This window comes from Microtus oregoni, unplaced genomic scaffold (assembly GCF_018167655.1).
Source record: "Microtus oregoni isolate MIOR12 unplaced genomic scaffold, Mior012 000067F_000, whole genome shotgun sequence".
NCBI lineage: Eukaryota > Metazoa > Chordata > Mammalia > Rodentia > Cricetidae > Microtus > Microtus oregoni.
The window spans coordinates 1,875,107-1,898,564 of record NW_024543953.1 but is presented as its reverse complement, the minus strand read 5'-3'; the positions used below and the strand labels follow the sequence as shown (position 1 = coordinate 1,898,564).

At 37.1% G+C, this 23,458-nt stretch overlaps 1 protein-coding gene across 1 annotated transcript in view; it reads right to left on the bottom strand.

Annotated features, from left to right (window-relative positions):
• Positions 1 to 23,458, bottom strand: part of LOC121440230 (AF4/FMR2 family member 2-like) — a 496,090-nt gene that overhangs the window by 14,824 nt on the left and 457,808 nt on the right. The window contains exons 11-18 of the mRNA XM_041640968.1: positions 22,370 to 22,485; positions 18,323 to 18,542; positions 13,600 to 13,895; positions 12,969 to 13,032; positions 9,782 to 9,918; positions 3,759 to 3,830; positions 3,319 to 3,412; positions 784 to 836 (exon numbers count right to left, since the gene is read on the bottom strand). Of these exons, the coding sequence (XP_041496902.1) occupies positions 784 to 836; positions 3,319 to 3,412; positions 3,759 to 3,830; positions 9,782 to 9,918; positions 12,969 to 13,032; positions 13,600 to 13,895; positions 18,323 to 18,542; positions 22,370 to 22,485 (1,052 nt within the window). The remainder of the gene's footprint in view (positions 1 to 783; positions 837 to 3,318; positions 3,413 to 3,758; positions 3,831 to 9,781; positions 9,919 to 12,968; positions 13,033 to 13,599; positions 13,896 to 18,322; positions 18,543 to 22,369; positions 22,486 to 23,458) is intronic.

The following is a 23,458-nucleotide window of genomic DNA, read 5'->3' as shown; positions in this document are numbered from 1 at the left end:
AAGGTAAATGATGGAGTTGAAGTGGGATTCATAATGGCTCTCTATAAGGGTCATCTCCTCTGTGGTCCCAGTTGGCATAAGACCTTACCCCTATTATTCAGAGGGAGAAAGACAAAACTAGAAGAAGAGGGGTCCATTTTGTTTAATCAATGAGATGTATGCAGCCTCAGGTCTAGAGCAAAAGTCTCCTTCAGACTCTCATTGTAGTGTTGTGAAGTCTAGGGAAGGAGCCTAAGCAGATAGGGTTCTAAATAAGGCTACATATAAGTCTGGGAACGTCCATGAGGTCTTACAGCAGCATCAGAGTACATCCTTTTATATTTAGGTCGAGGTGTTTTAGTATTGATCTAAAAATCTTCATGAAGACCCAGATTATTGACTATGTACCTTCACATTTTCAACTCTATTATTCCTTAGGTTTTAGTAAATATCACTTGCCATATATCCATGAATATTCCATTCACTTTTCATTACCAAGTGGATCATTGACAAATCATTGCAGTGGATTTAACTTTCTGCCACCTCCCAGAAATGGCATGTGACTTGCTATTTCATTAGCAGATATTTTATGGTCATAATTTAGTTTATAGATCTTAAAGGAACCACATCATTTGAAACTTTTTTTGTCTCTCCAACAGCTGAAATTTGGCTAGAATTGTGTGTGCACAAAAAATAACTGCTGTCTTGAAATTGTCCTTCACTCTTGAGCAATCAATGCAAAATATGTGGGGTCTATCCAATCATTCATTTTCATGAAAAAGCAATTTTTGGTAGGATACTTACTTTCCATTGCCTACCCAAGGAGATGGTATCTGAGCAACTTTTGAAGCGTTTTGCTGAAAGAGAGAGAGAGGGGGGAAATAAGGACATCTATTTTGTGTTTATTAATTCTGAAACAGATGTAAGTGTGATTTAGAGTACATTAATATTGATTGCAGCATTTTGGGATGCAGAACTTGGATGTATGTGCACATCAGCACACCACGACACACACTCGATGAAAATAGCTGGTTAGGATAATCAGTGGGCTCCAATCAGGACCATGAAAGTCACTTGATGAAAGATCTTATATACTAAAAGGCCCAGTGAAATCAGACTCAGTTCTCCAAGAAGTGGTTTAATTATCCTCATCTGAAATTTATTCTGCAAAACAAGTCCTTCAGAGAGTACAAGTAAGCTTTTCACCTTTAACTTTAGTTGCAAGCTTTTGGATACAGGTTTGACTGTAATGTCTGATAACTAAGGAAGATGTCAGAGCCAAGCAACACATTTTTTTTGCTTGTTTGTTTTCAGGACTCATTGTGATTAGTGGTCTTTACATGCAAATAAATGTTCATGGTTGGCGGTTTTCTCTGTTTAGCAATGCAACTGGTCCAGGACTGCATTGCAAAGGTAGTTAGAACTCAAAACCTTTTCTTGTTTCGCTGACAGAATCTGGCTGATTTAAAGCACTGGCTTTCTAGGGGGGTGTTTTTGTTGTTGTTGTTTTTTTTTTTTTTTTTTTTTTTTTTTTTTTTTTTTTTTTTTTTTTTTTTTATCTGGTTAGAGCCTTGTGGATCAGAGAAAACCCTGATATTCAGAACACCACCACCATGACAGGGCAGGGATCAAGCTCCTTGTGACAAGAATCTGAGCCAGGTCTGTTCTTGGCCATTGGTGCCAGACTGTGTGTCTTCTACTGCCTTCTGGCCTCCAGTCCAGCCCCCTTTGCAAAAGGAATATTTGAGAGAAGAGAGAGAGAGAGAGAGAGAGAGAGAGAGAGAGAGAGAGAGAGAGAGAGAGAGAGAGAGTCACCACTTTCTAGAATCCAATAAGAGTTCAGTGCTACCTTGGTGTCACAGAAAGCTAGACATAGTGTGCATTCTGAAGACTTGACTAAATGAGCACTGCACATCCACAGGCAGGTGGGTTACTTAATACCTGCTTGATAGTTTCCAATTCCCTGACAAGGCACGGAGGGCAGATACTAGAAGAGTAGCTATCAGGAAGATGACAAAGCCAGCATCATGAGAATGACTTGGAAACTGGCTAGAAATGCACATTCTCAGGCCCTATCCCAGGACACGTGTTTGGGGCATGGGACCTGGCCATCTGGGAATGTTGGATGTCGAATGAAATTTAAGACCCATCTTTCTACTGTACACTGTGAGAAGGTAGACTTAAGACAGGACCAGAGAACTATTGTATGCGATCCCTTTCGCCCACATAAGCCCTAGCTTTATGGCATTCTATCCATACCACATAGTCACTAGGGATCTTGCTCATGTTTTCAGATGGGTCCCAGATGATTCAGACAGACACTAGTACTTACAGGATATTTGCTGCAAGGTCATGACATAGTTCACTTCAGATAACCGCTAGGTGAAATGTGGCCAAGAGGTCTCATGTACTTGGCAAAACATCATTTTCCACATGGGCCAAAACGAAGGAGAAGTAAGCCACCTCAATTTTCAGTTGTGGCCAGTAGTAGTAGACAAGTGCCATATTGGAGCACGGAGTAGCCAAGCTTAGTGGCACGCTCCTGCTTGGATTTTTACGTGGGTTCATTCCCAAATGTTGGCATTGTGTTTTGTGGTTACCTCTCTTGCTCATTTGTAAATTGAAACAAAAACAAAAACAAACAACCTCAGTTCACTAGAGGATGATTTTGTCCATTTGTTTTCTTTGGTATCCAACAGAATCAAATGCCTTAGATGGAAACTACAGCACTCCGAGGTTTTCAGTGAGCAAAACACTTAGAGAAGCATAGAGAGATGTCCATACATTGTCAGTGTAGCTATGGTGACTTTTGTCCCTGCTGAAGGATTTCTTAGATGGTCTTTTTAATTTTTTGTTTATTTATTTATTTATTTATATTTATTTATTTATTTATTTATTTTTGAGACAGGGTTTCTCTGTAGCTTTGGAGCCTGTCCTGGAACTAGCTCTTGTAGACCAGGCTGGGCTCAGACTCAAAGAGATCTGTCTGCATCTGCCTCCTGTGTGCTGGGATTAAAGGCATGCAGCACCACCATCCAGCACAGGCCTTTTTAAGATGAGAGATTAGTTACACCCACAGACACAAGTTATGATCACCTTGATGGCAGGCAGAATGCATCTCCTCTAATTGCAGTCAAGAGGCTGTTATAGGCCTTCAGCATTGCTGCACCTTCTCACTTGGGAATCAGAAGACTGTGGCCAGCTGGAGTAAAAGGGGGCAGGCCTGTGGCAGGCAGTATCTGTCTTCCCTTAGTCATCTGACATCTGCTAACATGCCCAGCATATTTCATTCGGGTTTTGATCACCCTTTACCCACAAATCATACAAAATAAGAATTACCTTAAAATATTCCATCAGTGATCTGGAGTATTTCATAGCATGATCCTTTTTCAGCTTAAACATCCTCAAATAGAGAAGTGACAAGCATCGGTAGCTGCATGAAGAGAAGAGGATTCAGTTAGCAACAGCGCCTTAAGAAGACTGCACTGCAAAATACACATTCATATTTTGCAGTCATTCATCTGATCTCAGTTTCAGGAACATGTGTAAATAAAGACACTTAGTAAATGAAGTGGAATTATTTCAATCCCATTTTGATAAGGGTATAAATTAAGGGGGGAGTAGACGTTCAGTCAGTGACTGAAGAAATCCATTAGTTATCCTTTAACAGTTCACTGGAAAGCCAGAATAATCATCTGGAATAAGCTGCTTAAGTTGATGCAGCATGTTCGCATCCTGCTGCAGTTTCAGCACTTTTCTTGCGGCCTCGTGAAACTCACCATAATACTGCTAGCTTTTTGTCCCCATCAGAAGCCAAGGGGCTTGCAAAGTTCTTCAGCCTCATTGCATACCTTTGAAGAAAAAAAAGACATACTCAAGTGACATCTTGACCTTTCAAAATTCTGATTACCCAAATGACTTAGACTCTCCGCTTTTTCTTTAAGGCACAGGTCAGACTGGTCCTTTCTAAAAACCATATACAAAAGGGTAATCCATACAGCATAATGGGACCTGATGTGACATCAAGAACTGAACTCTACAAAAGACAGTTTAATCATGGGTTCATGTTCTAGAATAATGCTGTAGAATATCCTCGAGTTTCTGGCTATGTATGAATGTTGGCTGGCAAAATATTGTCTCTATGAGCTTGCTAGGTAAACAGTATTTGTTTTCTATGCAAGGTAAGCAAGTATGTCCGTCTCAGTTCACTTTATGACAGATGAGGAAATAATAAAGAACCACGTCTGACATTCACTAGGGAGATCTCAATCAAGTAAAAAATTCTCTTCTAATGGCTCAAACTTTATATATGTTCTCTTATAAAAATGTGTGCATGCATGCATGCATGTTTGGTGTGTGTGTGTGTGTGTGTCTCTGTGTGTGTGTGTTTTGAAGGACTGATTTCATACCATTTTTAAGTCTAAACAACCCTACTTTATGTGGCTTGTATATTTTGCCTTTTCATTTTCTTTAATTATCACTGTTCCATGATGCTGTGATAAAAGATCAAAAAGTTCTCTTTGCTTTTTTTTTCTTCTAGTTGAGCACAACTCATTCTGAGCATTCAGTCTTGAGAAATCAATTCATTGCATAAAATCATTGTCTAAGCTTTAATGCAATTTCACAGGTACTTATAGCAGAATAAGTAATTGAGTTCACTGTAGCAGAAAAAAAAATTGAAGTACACATGCAGGCTGTGTGGGTTAGCCCTCATTTATGGAAGGCAATAGAGAGCCTATCATATCCTCTTATTTGTTACTTATAACAGCCTCTCCAGAGCACCAGGGGCCCTGGCTCATCCCCACTCAAGACTTTGAATTTTCTCAGCATGCTATCTGCTCTGCTTTCATGGTAACTTCTCAAAATCTGTTGAAAGAACGTTTTCAGTAATGGGACTTATATACTTGATGTGGCTGCTTTCCATTGTTACATGGCAAGAAGTGGTATTTTTATAATGTAATATATCTAACTTTCTTTGACAGCTGTATTACTGAAATGTCAAGTCACTGTGGTGCATTCTTGTTTTCACAAATACATTTCTATTATAGATTCCCAGGACTAAGAACAACTCTAATTATTTGAAATAAAAAACAGAATTCTCCCTCTATAACCAATGTATTGTTGGGAAGAGAGCAATAAAAATCTCTTCCAGATAATATTGTACTACTAAACACTGTATTCATATTGCAATCATCCCCTAATTGCAACCACATTCAAAAGTGACTCAATAGTGGATTTTCAGTTGGTGAAATGGGCCTGAAGACCTAATTCATTTCAAGTCATTTTATTCCCAATAGAAATTTCTCTCATTAAAAATATGCAAATCACAGAAAATATGATAAATACAAATAAAGAGAATGTATAAATGAGATCATGCAAAACTGGGGAAAATCTGAAATAAAAAACTTCTTTGATGAAATCTGATGAAGTCCATGTATTATGCCAATGCCAGTGCCCTGATTATGATCCTGAACTTCAGCTACAGAGGTTATTATCATGGAGGCAATCTGATGAAGGGTACTCAAGAATTCTTTGTATTAGTTCCTACGACTGCATGTGAATCTTTAATTACGTCAAAAATCAAATTTAAAATAGTGACTTTAGAGAGAATGTCAATAAATTCTCCATTAACTTTCACCAAGATTCCACAAAATATATTTCTGTCAGTACTAATAGATGATGTAATGATTAAATTATAGTTATTTTATAAATAAGGAAATGTATTTTTGAAAGAATTTAAGAAAGAATGATTTAATGATTCTCTTCATCTTTTTATCACAATGTAATTTGGTGTCTAACTTGTGAATTATAAGAGTGGTTATTCTTATGTGTGAGTGTGTCTGTACAATTTTATGTGTACCAGGTGCTACATATATAGAGCTCATAGAGGAGAGAAGAGGGTGTTGAAATCCCTGGAACTGGAGCTATAGGCAACTGTGAGCCTCCATGTGTATATGTTAGGAACAGAACCTGGGTTCTTTGCTAGAACAGCAAGTGCTCTTAATTGTTAAAGCATCTGTACAGCCCCTGCTTATGTACTTTTAGAAGAGAATATGTTTCTTTAAAAAGTAATAAGAAAGAAAAAAAATGTAGAGAAGGAAGACACCCATAATCTCACCCTTTCACAATTACAGCTCCAATCTTATTTCCTTCTACTTTGATTTAGATGAATGCACATTTTTATTGTAATTTGTATGTAATTAGGCAGCATGATTTAAGTGTTTTGAAGTACTGGAGATCAAATCCAGGGAATCCCACATGATAGGCAAGCATTTACCACTCAGCTCAGGCCTTCATTATACATTAATATGATTTCACATTTGCATGTCAGTGCTTAGACTTCATCGCTCTTATGTATCAATGGCTGCAAAGCAGTTTTGAATGTTTTGTGATATAATTAATTACTCTTCTATTATGATTTTTGTTGCTTCTTATTGATTGTTGTCATATACATACATATGTGTTTATCTATCTATACATATACATATATGTATTGTGTTCTACAATACTGTTATGTTTTTCTATATTTTCCTTTGTTTTGCCATTCCACTATTTTACTTAGTAAACTGTAACTTTCAGATCAACATTAAATAAACCGTATCCTAATAGTTCTTTTAACTTTCCTTGAGTTGCCGCCCTGTCTCATTTTGAGGCAATAAAGCATTTCCTTTTTTTGTGATGGGGCAGACGTTGTTTGTTTTATTCAATAATGGAAAAGTACAATAATTCAGCATTGTGAAAATGTCTTTAAGGAAATTCATATTTTCAGAGATTGAAACCCTGTATCCAGAGTTATATATGTTTTCTCATGTGGGTTTTTTTATATATTTCCAAATTGTTTGCAATTTTCAGTGATGAATTTCTATTCTCATCAGCAATACAGAAGAGGCCTACAATATAATTTTCTTTCATCTGGTTTTAAATAAGTATTAACATTTTCTTGTTAACATAGCATACATTGTCTGAACTTGCATATTTGAGTGAGTCAAGGAACACAAATTGTTTGTTCATTTTTCATTCACTTTCGCCATAAATTTTTATTATACTTTTTCAAAAATTATATTTTTGACTAAGGAATATCTCCAAGACAAACATGGTTGAATGACCGAAGGGCAAGGTTGTATCTTTCCTTGGAATCAAACTTTGTTTATTATTATAACTAAAAGTAGTAGTAATAATAATATATAAATATAGTAATAGTAATATATTACTAGATAATAATATTACTAGATAGTAATATATTAATAGAAAGTTGTACAAAGAGAGAGTAATGCGAACAACAGAAGGTAAGAAGAAAAATGTCATAATGTACATTGCCTTTCATGTGCAGATTTAATTATAAACTAATTACAAATATTTGTTTTGTTTATATATTTTATGTTATATAACATGAAGGAGGATTATTTGAGAAGAGGAAAGGAACCAGCTAGAAAGGGAGGGGAAAGAGGAAGGAGGTAGGGGCAATATGATCAAAGTACCATGAGATCCGTATAAAATATATAACGAAAGGTCTTATTTTGTACACTTACAAAAATTAATTTTAAAAACCTTCAGTTCTATGGTGTTTATAGTATTCTCTATATTTACTCTTCAGAATACTTTCTTTGGGAAATTCTCAAGATAAATCTGTCCAGTGTTTGTTTGATGGCTTCTGCACAAAGATCTGAAGTTATTTAACAGTTTATGTATAAAAAAGCCTGATAATATAAAGCAAGCCTTGCATTGCTAAGCAATGGAGCTGGCAGGAATAGAATAGAAGAACCTCTCAGATAAAAACAAAAAACAAAAAAACCTACTCACCCAGATGAAAGTAATTTGGTGGTTGATGGATATTGATCAGTGGTAGAGTATTTATACAGCAAGAACAAGGGTCTAGTATAAGAAATGATAATTGTGTCCATGCAGTGAACTGTGGTACATGTCTACTATTTAGGGAAAGCTTAAATTCCTGTTCTAAGATTTTCAAATCACTAAAAAATACTAGAGTGAGTACTTCTTCTACCTCCTTTTCCTTTTCTTTTTGATTTGCAATAAATTTTACTCTACCAGATTCCTCGCTAGCCCCATAATGGCTCCCTCAATCATGATATTGCTTTCCTTGCTCTCCCTCTCTATTCTTCCCCCTTCTCAACCATACCATTCCTTCATGTTCTACTCACCCATCTGCTTCTCCCCTCCCTTTCCACTCTCCCTTCTCTGCACCCCCCCCCATGGCCCTAATTTTCTTAGGAGATTTTGTCTATTTCCCCTTCCCAGGAGGATCCATATTTGCCTCTCTTAGGATTCTCCTTGTTACCTAGCTTTCTAGGGTCTTGGACTATCGGCTGGTTATCCTTTGCTTTATGTCTAATATATTCTCAGGAATCCACAGGAATGACTCCAGCTAAGACCCTAAGTAATAATGGAGAGGGTGCCTGAATTGGCCTTCCTCTGTAATCAGATTGATGACTACTTTGTCATCAGAGAATCTCCATCCAGCAACTGATGAAAGTAGATGCAAAGATCCACAGCTAAGCACTGGACAGAGCTCCCAGAGTCTAATCTAAGAGAGGGGGAAGTGATAATATGAGCAAAAGGGTCAAGACCATGATGGGCATACTCACAGAAACAGCTGACCTGAGCTAGTGGGAGCTCACTGACTCCAGACTGACAGCGGGGAAGCCTGCATAGGACCAAACTATGCCCTCTGAATGTGGATGACAGTTGTGTGGCTTAGGTAGTCTGTGGGGCCACTGGCAGTGAAACCAGGATTTATTCCTAATGTCCATTTTCTTTGGAGTGATACCTTGCTCAGCATAGATGTAGCAGGGAGTGCCTTGTTTCTGTCTCAAAGTGATGTGTCATACTTTGTTGACTCCCCATGGGAAGCCTAACCCTCTCTGAGGAGTAGATGGGGGTGGGGAGAGATGAAGGATGGGAGGAAATGGAAACTGAGGTTGGTATGTAAAATGAGAAAAGATTGTTTTAAAAATAAATAAAATGAAAAGTTTTTACTCTACCAAGACATCATAAATTTTCATTAAAATATGAGTACAACAATATATGCAGTTAATATATCTTCCTCCACTATCTTCCTTTCTTCTTGACCTTCAGCCCTGCCAACACTCTATCTGAATTTCTTATTCCAGATGCATGAAAATTCTGCTATATACTTAAGACCTTCAATATCCCAAAGGAGAGTGTTGTTTCCTTCCTATTAAAAATGATCCCTTATTTATTTATTTATTTATTTATTTATTTATTTATTTATTTATTTATTTATTATTGTGTATATGCAACAGTCCATGTTTGTAGATCAATAGACAACTTACACAAGTCAATTTTTTCCTTTCTGCGTCTGGGCCTTTGAGATCAAACTCAAATTGTCAGTCTTAGTGGCAGTCACCTTTACCCAAAGAGATATCTTTCCAGTCCTTCCTTCCTTTTATAATAACCCAAACAGAAGGCCTTAGAAAACATGGCTCTTAACATAAATCTGGAGAGCACTAGTTTTTTTTTTGAAAAGGCAAGCCAATGCCACATGATAAAATGATTATACTTTACTTTCACCTGTGACATCTTAATTTTAAATAAATGAATATTACAAATTATCAGAATCACATTATAACCTCTAAAGGGAATAATTTATAAAACAGTGTCCATCAATTATAAATATTCTATGGCATTAATAAAATGGCAGGAACTAATTATAGTGACTTTTGGACACATTAATTGTGGAAATGATATTGTAGCAAAAAGCATTAACAGCTTCTAACTCTGTATAAAATTACTTTGGGAATATGAGTCTAGGAAAGCTATTTACCTGAGGAGCTCCACAGTCTCAGAATACATGGTATATGGTGACTTTGCTTCCAGAGGATCACGTTCCATGGCATTGCCACACTCAGTGAAGGAGAGCGCTGCATCAGCATAATTCACAGCTTTGCCAAATTTCTCAAACTAAAACAGGAAAATGACTGTCAACGTGATAGTCTTTTTTCACCTTAATATAAATGAACAATTCACAGCTGTGAATAATTTTGTTCCCATTTTCCAGGGAGCACTTATCATTAGACAGAGGTACTATGGGTAGTTAGCACTGGGGATAGGAGTCACCTAGTAGGCAGAGAATAGAGAGGCTCCTAAGCCTTCTGAAATGCAAAGGACAACCTCTGCAATAGAGAACTAGATGTTCCAGATGTTCATCTGAGAAACCCTGAAATGGAGAGAGGACAGTGTGCAAATTGGTATTAATGATGAAGGAACTAGTTTAATGCTCTATTGCCCTGACTGTGACTGATTGAAAAAAAAGGAAAATGCTGCCAAGGTATCAAAATGGATTATGGCATAACTGTTGGTGTTTCAGTTACATTTGGGCCAACCAAAATCTAAACAAATTACTTGACTAGTTTCTAATCACCAAATGTACAGAACTGACCAGAGACTGAAGTATCATTTAGTCAGATCTTGCAATTAAGCCTTGCTTTTGTTATCTTCATAGGCTGCTTCTTGCTTTAGAATGTCATCAACCCAATCTCAAGGTGGAGAGCAACAGACTGAAAACTGAGAAGCTCCAGTATGATAGTTGACAGAAAGCACATCATTCTTATTGGAAATGATGGGTTGAAATAGAGTCGAAAAGCCCAAAAATATAGCACTGGCAAATATGTTTTAGTAAAATTTTTTTGCAAAAGGTTTTAGCCTTGATAATGATCATGATAAACTGATTTAGCCATACTGATTTCTTTTTCACATGTAATGAATATTATATATGACACTTTCATAGTGAGCATTTTAATAGGGTTTTACACTTTCAATTTTTGATAGTTGGATGTAGGAATTCTACTAATATCGAGCGTTATGTCAAATAACCACTATAATGCAGATTTAACTATTTTAATTTTTGCATACCTTTTAACAAAATATTGTGTATGCAATTGTGAAGATTTCAACTTTTAAATGACAGAGTAGCTCACTTCTAAAAATGATTTAATACATTTACTAAAGAAATTCTGTGATATTTTGTGTAGCTGTTGGGTAGAAATATCACTTTTCATTATTTCAACTCTTTGTTATAGAAACCTAAGTGCATAGCTATAAACTAGTTTCTTTCTATTTTGTCTTATTAGATGATTTCCATATGTCTTCAGACTTAACTAGCTTTCCCTTTGGGGAATTAATGTGTATATTATGGTTCTTGAAGGTGAGTTTTAATTCACAACCCATAGCTGGAATGATAATTAAATATTATCAAGACCCAACCTATCTTTTTCCAAAAGGAGCAAATATTGAAGTCCAGAAAGAAAATTACATAGCCATAGTGCCAGATAACTTCAGTTTCTCCATTCCAAAATTGAAAGGTTTGAACTAGAAATATTTTTGCAACAGGAAGATAGATTAAAAACCTCAAGGAAAATATCATTCTGATTATGTCTCAACCTTTACCCCTGTGATCATACTTCTCCAAAGAATTTCCAAAGACATTTATATACTACCAACGAAGTTTTCACAAAAGAAAATACTGAGTATCTCTTTATGTGGTTGTTTTGAATGGTCCAGATCGAGGTAGTAGTATTTTTTACACTTTAAAAATCAATTTTTGCCCCCATGAAAATAATATCTTCACAGCTGTCCATGATTCAATTCCTTAACCATATATTCGGGGATCTCTGTAGGTTTGATATTTCTCAGTTTTTCTAATGGTCTCACATGTGCATCAAGGTCTCTTGATCATTCCACGTGCCACCTTGTAAAACGGACATTCATATACTTTCTCATTCCAGAACTGAAAACATTTGCAGAAAACCCTTATTCTTGCAGGCAGCACTACTGTTACCCAGTAGCTTTTAAATTGTTGGCCATCATCCAGTGATTATAGGCAAAAATCTACCCAGGTCTCTTCAATGGCATCCTCAAGCCTACCTTGTTGTTTTTGTCTGTAGTAGTGTGGGAAAATAGTTTTCAGGAGAAAATTCAGCCTTTAGCTCTAGTTGGCACTGCAAAAACTGTGATGCAATATCATATCAGGCTCACCGTAATCAATGTGTGGTCAATATCAACTGCCTTTGCTTATTGCATCGGCTACTTCCCTATTTTTTTCATTTCTCACTGCTGTTTAAATTGCTAAAAGCTGAAATGACACAAGGCAGTGCTTGAGGATAGTATTTTTCCTCATAATGCCATTGAACTGATATTTGCAATTGTTCTGAGATACAGTAAGCAATGAGGTATCTAACCCTAAGACTGTCTTTAGGACCATGATTCTTAAACAGTTGCATTTGGAAGTCAGTTTGTTATTATGGCAGAACCTCAGTCCAGTAAATTTGTCTTTCATTGTTTTTTTTTTTTTTGGATATAGCTTGAGCAACTCAAATGGCTGCAACATATGTTTGAGACCCCTTGTTATGAGGATCAGTTAGGATAAATGATTCAACATAGTAAGCTTATCACTAGTATAGCTCAACTAAGATCCTGAGAGATAGAGTTATTTCATGAGAAATCAAGATGATAGCATTATCATCCTGTGATCAGAAGACAAAAGCCTGACTATGAACTTTGCTCTCAGTACATGGAAGCAAATGCAGGAAGAATCTGAACTTTTTATGTAGCTTACACTTCTCCAAATCAAAGGTTAAGACCTATTTTTAAGACTCAACACCTTCCATCTTTCTACCCCAGATTTGGTTTATTGAACCCAACAGAAGCTCCCATCATACCCAGAGCAATTCTATAAAATACCATGACAATGGTACGTATGAATGATTTTCTAAAGTTGGTCCAAAGGGAGAAAAAGTGATAAAAAATAATAACATGAGAAGCCAGGTCCAAAGAACTTTGGGAATCAGGGTACTGCAGAATTCACTATCTCCATGTAAGTGCAGCACTGCTTTAAAAAGGTCTGGGTGGTGCTACTTCAAGTTTGCCCCATTTGCAAAAATGCATTTATTCCTTGTTTCCATTTAGAACATCACACTTCAGTAGGGTGAAGCAATGAGAAGAAGGAAACCTACCAGTGCATCAGCTTTGTGTTTCAGCTTCTTAGCCTCTTGCATGTAAAAATCAGCATTGTGAACACTAAACAAACAAAATAAGATCTTTTACAAACCAGTGGTTCATCTTTTCATTGAGAAAATGAATAGTACAAATATTTTTGGCTATAAATTCATTCCTACATGAGGCTTGATAAAAGCATACTAATATTGTCACTCACTTATATATAATACTGATAGGAACCTTGAAATGACACTATAACTGGACTTTGAATTGCAGGATGACCTATTATTCTCAAAGAAACCTTTATTCTCTAAGCCCACTTGTTACAGTCGCCCAAACATGTCATATAAAACATAGCTATAAATCTCTCTATATAACTGAAGTCATGAATAAGAATGAACAAAAATGGCCTAGAAGAAGGACTCCACCTTGGGAAACAGTAGCAAAGATCTAGGATTAAAGTGGCCTAAAGACATTTCCTACTAGAGATGGGAGTATGCATGTGCAAGGGGTTTTCATTTAACATTACAAGAGCGGATATGAACTTTTAAATGAAGAAACACATGCACGGCACTAGAAAGTCCATACTCTCCTCATCCCCAATCACCACTCCCAAACTAGGTCTGCAATAATCTGGGAAGAACATACGAGTCATCAAAAGTGAGTTTGGGTCTTCGAACATTGGTGCTGCTGCTAGACAGGAGGGGCAGGGCTGCCCAGGATGTCATCTCCAGGTGACTACTATCCATAAGGCCAGTAGTGATTGTAGAGGTGATGGTAGAAATAGTAGTGGTGGTCATTGTGGTGGTGGCCGTGGCAGTGGTGGTAGCAGTAGCTGTGACAGTGGCAGTAACAATGGCAGTAGCAGTGACAGTAGCAGTGGCAATAGCTGTATTGGTGACAGTAATGGTGGCAGGAGCAGCCTTTTTTGGAACATCTCCCTCCTGGAAAAAAGGAGGACAAATAGCCATTAGATCTGGCTTTCTTTTTTTTTAATTTATTTATTTATTAAAGATTTCTGTCTCTTCCCCGCCACGGCCTCCCATTTCCCTCCCCCTCCCCCGATTAAGTCCCCCTCCCCCCTCAGCCCAAATAGCAATCAGGGTTCCCTGACCTGTGGGAAGTCCAAGGACCACCCACCTCTATCCAGGTTTAGTAAGGTGAGTATCCAAACTGCCTAGGCTCCCACAAAGCCAGTACGTGCAGTAGGATAAAAAACCCATTGTCATTGTTCTTGAGTTCTCAGTAGTCCTCATTGTCTGCTATGTTCAGCAAGTCCAGTTTTATCCCATGCTTTTTCAGACCCAGGCCAGCTGGCCTTGGTGAGTTCCCGATAGAACATCCCCATTGTCTCAGTGTGTGTGTGGGTGCACCCCTCGCGGTCCTGAGTTCCTTGCTCGTGCTCTCTCTCCTTCTGCTCCTGATTTGGACCTTGAGATTTCTGTCCGGTGCTCCAATGTGGGTCTCTGTCTCTGTCTCCTTTCATCGCCTGATGAAGGTTAATATTCAGGAGGATGCCTATATGTTTTTCTTTGGGTTCTCCTTATTTAGCTTCTCTAGGATCACTAATTATAGTCTCAATGTCCTTTGTTTATGAATAGAAACCTGGACCCAGCAATACCACTCTTGGGAATATACCCAAGAAAGGCCTTATCATACAACAAAAGTATATGCTCTACGATGTTCATAGCAGCATTGTTTGTAATAGCCAGAACCTGGAAACAACCTAGATGCCCTTCAATGGAAGAATGGATGAAGAAAGTATGGAATATATACATATTAGAATACTACTCAGCAGTAAAAAAACGAGAGCTTCTTGAATTTTGCATGCAAATGGATGGAAATAGAAAACACTATCCTGAGTGAGGTAACCCAGACCCAAAAAGAGGAGCATGGGATGTACTCACTCATATTTAGATCTGGCTTTCTTAAAACATTTCTTCACCGATGTCAAACACAGTAGGAAACAGCAATGTAAGGGAGACTGCGCTTTTGTTTCTTGGCTGCCTAGGCCCAAATAATCACACAGAAACTATGTTCATTGCTACATTGTTTGGTTAATGTCTTAGGCATGTTCCTAGCTAGCTTTTATATGTTAAATCAACCCACTTCTATTAATCTGTGCATTGCAACAAGGCTGTGACTTATTGGTAAGGTTCTGGTGTCTTTCTCCTTTGGTGGCTACATGGCATCTACCTGACTCCACTTTTGTTTTCCCTGCATTCAGTTCAGTTTTCCCACATAAATATATTCTGCCATGCCATAGGCCAAAGCAGCTTCTTTATTAACCTATGGTAATAAAACATATCCATAGCATACAGAGGGGAATCACACATCACAGTGAGAAAAAAGAAACAATATACACAGTATGAGGATGGAGAGGTGATCCTGTATATTTTATGAATTTTGTGGATCACCAGATTTTAGTCTCTAATTACACTAAACAATAAAATGACTAGGTGCTGCCATTACATAGTCCCATGATCTATTAAGACTGGCATGGCAAGGGTTTAAATCTAGAAGAAAATCTGAAAGGAGGGAAGGAATAATATAAGGCAGAGAAAGAAGTTGAAGAAAGACTGAGAAGTGAAGGGAGCAAGAGAGAGAAAAGGATCAGGAGATCTGGCACTGTTCTGCAGCAGTCAGTGTCCTGGCTGGCTGGAAGCTGACACATCGTTGACTCATGAAGCCTTTGACTGCTATCTGACATGTGAATGCCATGGTATTTTAAAGCCTTGAGAGAGTAAAACCTCATTTGCATTAGGTCAAGTACCAAGTGAATAAGAGACTTTTGAGAGCTTTGCTTTGAACTGGCATTGCTTGAGAAAATCTGGAATCCAGAAGACAGTATGTGTTGAGAATAGGAACTATGTGCTTGCACTGTGTCCTGAGACTGCCTGCCATGTTCATGTGACAGATTGCTTTTCCCCACCTGGCAACTATGGACTAGCCTGCCTTTTCTATCTCTGTTAATACTTTCCCTGGTTCCACTTATCCCTTATATCCTTACTAGCTTGTGTCTCCCTAAGATTGCTATGACTCAAGGTTTGTCCCTCATTTAACTTCTTTTTTGATCAGATTTGTCAAACTTCCATGTGTTGATACACACTCAGGAATGAACAGATGATTCCAGAGTGGAAACATCAACCTTTCCCTTTGAAGCTCTGAATCTGCAGTGACCACTTCTGTAAAGATCTGCCAAGATGGTCCAAATTTTTCTCAGAAACTTGGTAGGAAAATAACTATTTCATTTGAAGAAAGGATGGTATTCCATCTCATCACTTAGGAGCTTGCAATTCAGTTTGCCAGTTCTTGTGGTTGTCTCCATCATAGGAGTATTGCAACAGTCAGGTAGAGATAAGTGCCTCATCCACTAGCAAAAAGACCTTGTTCCTATAGCCAAATGTACTTTCATGTCCCTTGTACCATTCACAGGCCTGTCTCTCTTCCTTTTTAGATATAAGTCACCAGCCATTTTATATTCTCCTTTGAGCACAAGTATGTCTCATTGGTCACCTCAGATTAAAAGCCATTTCTGGTTTATGGCTATGCCCCTTCACCCAGTGCTCTTAGAATTTGCCGAGTGTATCCAGGCACATAGGAGTGCATGCTTGCCATGGTGAAAGAATTCACTTTAAAGATAAAAGCTAAATATGGTTGTCCTTAAATCCATGAAAATTGATCTTTTCCACTTGATCCTTGAGCTTCATGGCTATCAGATAATTCTTACTACCTATGCCACATTAATATAAATGTACAGAAAAAATATATATGTGTGTGTGTGTGTGTGTAAATTCTTATGATGTATATAGAAAAATATTTTAAAGATAATCATAGATTGTGTGTAGACCAGATATGTGCAGCTGTAAGAAACTCCTATACCAGCTCCATATCTGCATTATTAGAGTCAGACTGACAGTGTCAACTGTTTCTATGACCAAGATACCTGACATGAACCTTGAAACACCATATGTACCACACATAAGGCATTGATGATAGTACTGAAACATCTAACTGGGAAAGATTAGATACAGTCATGATCCTGAAAAGAATGTAAACATGAAATCTGTCCACAAGTCCATAAATTTTAAGAAATCAGAAATTTGTCATAAAACATGAAAGAATGATGCATTTCCAGGAGAAAATATACTGGTATTTATAACATTTCCCCAGTAATTTCTATCTCTTGGGTACCTGACTATATCTTCATGAAGCATTACCTTTCTCATAATAAAATTTATAATATTTAGAATAAGTAGTTTAATTATCAGCATTATAGATTATTTTCAGCTGAAATGATGTGTAATTTGGTGATTATTTACCTTATGTGAAAAAATACACACACACATTTGCAAATATGGAAAGTTTCAACTTCACACTAGTACAAATATTTATATTTGTAATTGCATTTACCTAAATAAGCATGTCATCCTAGTCATCTTAGATATTTTAAATAAGGAAGGCTTGTGTGTCAGTGTCTTCAATGCTAAGAAACCTCATTGCCTTTTATGAGTTGTTAAATGGACTACAGAGTTCAGGTCTAAAAATGTTATATCAGAAATCTAAGAAGTTACTCATATTTTCATATTTAAAGAAAAGTGGGCATATGTGGGTGATGTATATCCTCATTTATTAATATATGTGTGGATGTGTGCATAGGTCTACATTCAAGGGGAGATATATATTTGTCATAAATATTCTTTAGTCTTTAAAATTAATACTCTATTCTTAAAATTAACATTCTTTAATTCTCTCATGGTTTCAATAGTTCATATTCCTATAGCTGAAAAATAAAGTGACATTGTTTATGGATATTGAAATGATACCATTCTTGAATCTATGCTAATCAAGCTGCATTGCAGAAAATACAAAGGACTATAGAGTCATTTAGTGTAGAAACATTAGTGTGCCTTTTAGAAAAAGATTCATATTTAAGATCAATCCAGTTTAACCATTGTTTTTCCAACAATTCACATTTACAAATCTGAGTGGTAGAAAGAAGCAATTTGGGATTCCCTTTTCCTGTTTCGTGACCTTGGGTGACCTTGATTCCATCTGTTTCTTTCATCCACTAGAAGATCAGTGTCGTCTACATGGCATTTTCTGCATTCATCCTCAAGATACAAAGACTGAATCAAAGGACATTCTATTATTATAATAAAAATAATAATATTAAATAATAATATTAAACTAATAGAGTTTGAGTATGGCTGGGAACCAACAAGCAGCCTCCCACTACATTTGTATACAATGACGCACTTGGCTTTTATGTGCCTATTACACCCTTGTGACATTCCTGAGGCAAAGTCCCACTGGCTAAGCTGCATTAACATTGTTTTATTTGACATAGTATTTCCTTTAAGAAACTTACATTTATAGTTATCCCTTTGAAAGTAGCAGAGAATTTGCCTTCACTTCTCTTAGGCTTGGGAGAGGTGAGTTGTCCAGCCACTGAGGTGCTTTTGTCTTGACTGAAGATCCCATTGTTGCCAGTGACATTTCTGCGATGTGGAGGGTCCTCCAGCAGTGGGGAAAGTGCAGGAGGGAACAGCTTTTCTTCTTTTTTCCTGTTTGTTCTCCTGGATGAATTTCTGTGGAAACAAAAAGTGTAGGGTGTCATAAAGTCTCACATTGCTTTATTTGGAAATTTTGCCACTTTGCTGCTCTTTTCAGCTGATGTAACTTAACAATTCTTTACCTTATGTGAATATATGTCTATAAACACAGACAATGCATAGAATTAGAAAGAATTTCATTACATACATATGAAGATACATGCATACATACATATACAAGACTCATGTCTTAGAAGCAAAATCCCATGATCAATGTAGATATTTAATGAATGCTATCTTATATGATATGATATCTGAAACTTATCAAGATTGGTGTCAATTAGATTTTTTTTTCTATAGAAAACACCATGTAGATGTCAATCCTTCCATTTTTCAGGATATTTCCTATTACGACTTAACCAAACAATCTAGCAATGAATGGCAAATAAATGATACATTTCATATTTGAAAAGATATACTGTGCTTATACACTAAGAAATAAATTACACACTAAAGACTAATGTAAAACATTGTAAATTGATTGTAAAATGCTGTATCTCAATGCTAAGGAATAAACATCCACTCACCTTAAATTGTTAAATTGAAGTACAGATGTAATACGCTTCAAAAAAGTCCACTTAAAATATTCTTTGATGATATCGACAAGAGACATCTGTAATACTAAAAGTACCCCTGTGCTTTTAAAGTGATTTATCTGCCCATTAAATGGGCACCATCAAACAGACTGAGACTTCAAATAAAACAGAACAACTAAAATCTTATGCTAACAGCCTTACATGGTAATTGGGTCATGGATTTTCATTTTAGTTACTGTCTTGGACTAATCAATGAAGATGACTTGAATTTTAATCTTCTCTTAGACAACTAATATTGCACTGTGCAGCCATTTACTTTTCATGATTATTGACTGCAATTTTCAATGGCAAATTAAGTCAGCAAGAATTTATGTTTTCCTCTTGGTCAATTTCAGTCAGTGTCTAGATATACAGATTTGCTATATCTCAGAGCAACAAATCAAGGATGAACAATCATTCAGGTAGTCTGATTTCCTGAAAGAAAAATAAGCACAAGGTCCATGTTCCCTTTTACTGTCATAAGGATTTGGCAACTATAACAATACATGCCCTCTTCCTCATCTATTCTCTCATAAATGCAATCCTATTTTATGGCTATGTAGTGAACCATTTAAACAGTGAAAATGTTTCTGCCATTATCTTAAATGACTAAAATTAATATAAAATACTTCCTAATTATTTTTAAGATTTCTTTGAAATGTTAGCCATTTTAACACAGTTGTGATGCCAGATAAAATGATAGTGAACAAATGGATCAGGAACTTTTTGTTTTAGATTTCTTTATGTGCATCAGTGTTATTTCATTTATATATGTGTGTGATAGTGCCTGTGGAAATCTGAGGAAGGTGTTGGATTACCTGAAACTAGAGTTACAGGAGTTTGTGTTTTACCATGTAGGTGCTGGGAACCAAACCCAGATCCTCTCCAATAGCAACAAGCACTCTGGACCACTTAGTAACCTCTCTAGCTGTGGATCAAGATTCTTATCCACGAAGAAATTCCACCAACAATAGAACACATAAATTAAACTAATTATGCTAGTACATGAGCTTTGGAGATATGTGTGTATATACATACACACATAAGTAAACTATTGCTGTGATCTCTACAGGAAGTGACTCATTATTTGTAACCAGCCCCTCCACTTGAGCTGGCTGAGAAGGTAGTGAGGTTTCAAGATGAAGAGTTGTTTTTGAGAGGTAATTGGTCTTAAATTGGATGTCAGCAGTTTCCCATCTGTTACTGACCTGACAAATGGAGAAACAGTCCATTTTGTGCAGTAGGTACCAGTGTCTTAGTCCTTTTTTCATCTACCCAGTAGCAAACTATAACTGTTGAATATTTAATAATCTCATTGACAAAAGACATCCAGGGAACCTTTTCTAAGAAATCTCTCACTGTGATGGTTTTCAACCACAAAAGGATTATTTTTTCGTATTTTTGATTTTATTTAAATAGAATACTACTCTTGTATTCCTCAGTAGATCAGGAAGAAAGAATATTACCATGGCTTTGTCAAGTTCTAAATGTTATGAAGTATTCAAAGGAATGTTCATAAGGTTGATGGGGTAACTTGAGTTGTTACACTCAGACATAACATCTTTTCTGGGTTTAACAAGTTGATTTAGAAAAGTGAACACTTTTCTCTTAGGAGTTTCTAAGGATCTAGAGTGAAGGGTCAAAGAACAAGGTAGCAAATAAAGCTTGCTAGAGGGTTCCCAAAAGAAGACCCTTAAGACTCCAATCTGCCTTATCCTTCTTCAATTCCAAGGATTTGATGCTGTCAACAAACATAAGACTCTGTTGAAGGTCCTATCTGAATGATAAATACTTCTCCCAGAGAAAGAGTAATTTTCCATTTAGTGTTAAGAGCAGAGTGCATACAAAGCCTGAGCTATAAAAATACTATTCCTTAATTGAGATTTACTTTACTTTGATAATGACTCTTCCATAAAAGAGAGCAACAATTCACTGGGTTCCTTAGTAATATTGCTTAGTAAGGCATTGAATGTGTGGCAATATCCCACTGCTCTGGCCTCTATGTTTTATCTGTAGGTAGTCTGAACTGGGCCCAGCTTGGGAACTGAGGAGGTGTTGCACCACCACTATGTCGTTTCATTCTGGAAGAAAGACTAGGAATGATTATGTTTGACCATCAAGATCACTGTTTTCTCATCCACCTGGTTGCCCTGAACAACATGAACTCAGGTTGCCATCACTGGGTTTTCTTTTCTGTGAACTCTGTTAATGAATATTTTAAAGACAGACTCTACCAAAAAGTATATATATATATATATGTCACAAACAGTAACTGGTTTTCAGAGTGGGGGCAGGCATCTTAGGGATCGAATGTTGTTATGTAGAGCAGATTTAGCAAAAACGACTCTGTTTCTGCCTTTCATTTCAAAACAAGATGCCAGACCCATGCAAGCTAATAACTTTTTCCCAACATTTCATCTGTGGCAGATTGATGCTGTAGCACTGATGTTAAACAGTAATCTGGTAGATCAATTGTTAGCAGCAGTTGTCCAGATTGTCTCTCTGCTTTGGGCTGCTAATAGACTCCAAAACTGGTCTTTGAAGGGAGTAATCTCCAATGTTGAATGAATTTATTGCAATAATTACACAGACAGAATGTCTCGAGTAGCTGTCATGATTGTTAGTTAAGTGAAATTTATAAAACAGAAAGAACTCATTCACAATACTTGCTAGACACAGAGGGTTAGCCTTTCTGGAGAAGGATGATGTTCTTTGACTGGGAAAATGACAAGGAAGCCACCTGCTTGATTTTGGAAATTTGCCAAAGAGAAAGAAGGGAGAGAAGGGGCCAGTTGGTTAGAATCAGCATACTCATCTCTACCAGGCTTTTCTTAACACAGAATTGGCCTCCATGGGGGTAGAGCACAATTTCCCAAGCATGTCATTCTCCTGGCCTCTGTGGAGTCGGGATGCAAGTACTGGTCTTCAAGATTTGTATTATCATCAGGAAATGTCATTCAACGAGGTATCATATCAAGATTAAGGGAAATTGTCTAGTCATCATCAGAACTAAATCCTGGCCAAAAGCACATTGACCTGATTAAGATGATATACATTTTTCTCTTTTTAATTCACGTTTTTATTTTTATTTTTTGTTTGGCAAAAATCACTCTTGATTCTAGTTTGACATTATAATGGAACAAGAAGATCCCAATATGTTCAAATATGATTTTTTTAAAGTCAAAACACTCATCCAAGGGTCTTCACACTGAAACAGGGAAAACTTACTCTCTAGTGTTGGGATGCTTATGGGGTGGGGCTGGTGAAATGCAAGGAGGAAGCAAGCAGATAGTGTCCTCCAGGCGTTGTTTCTTCTCAGGAATTTTCTCTGCTGCTTCTGCTGGCTTTTAGAAGGGGAAAAATATACAGAGCTTGAGATACACCACACATTCAGACAAGCATGTTTCACACATTTGAAAAAATGGACAAGAGAGTTTGCGTCTATTTAAACTTCTAGATTAGATTGGGGAGTTAAATGAGTACTTGTCATCAGACAGAAATGTAATCAACATTCCCTAGTCTAGTCCTACCAAGAGGTTGTCATATAAGAGGGTTAAACTTCACTGTAAATCTCTGATTAAAGATTGTGTAGCATAGGAACCTCCTAATGAAAGTGAAGAGAATTTATTATTTTCAATGCTTCTCTCATCCACTGTGCCTTTACAAAGTGATAGTTAGATTCCCCATAGGGAACCTTATTTTCTCTGAGGAGGGGATATGGGTTGGTGTGGGGGAAAGGTGGGGGGAGGTGATGGGAGGTGGGAGGAGGGGAGGGCGTGGGAACTGGGATAGGCATGTAGAATGAAAAAAAGACTGTTTTAAAAAACTTTAAAAATTAAAAAAAAAAAAACAATAGAAGTCACCAGTTATATAACTAAAAAAAAAAATCAAGGTTAGTTCGGAAATGAACATTGTAATCTCAACATGGTACAAACCCTGTTTAAATAACATAGGGCTTGAGGGTGACCTAGAAAGGCTGTCTATAAAATCAACAATATGCAAGGGAATGGTCCATCTGCAAAACGTGTCCTTCGCTATTAAATGTGTTCACTCTCACTCTACTGCTGGCATCAAGAAGAGAGAAGACTCCAGGGGCAGGCCATGGACCCCACACTTCTACTCACTGTTGTGGAATTCTTTTCCTGGACAAGTTCCTGCGTGACTCTCAAAGGAGCACTGAGCTTCTCTGAGCCTGGAAGCCTCTCCTCAGGACTCACCTGCCTGACAGCATTGCTCTGCCTCCTACTGATCAATCCCCTTTAGCCAGTCAGTCTCTACAGCTTCCCTTGACTCCTGTCTTTCCATTTCCCTGGCACT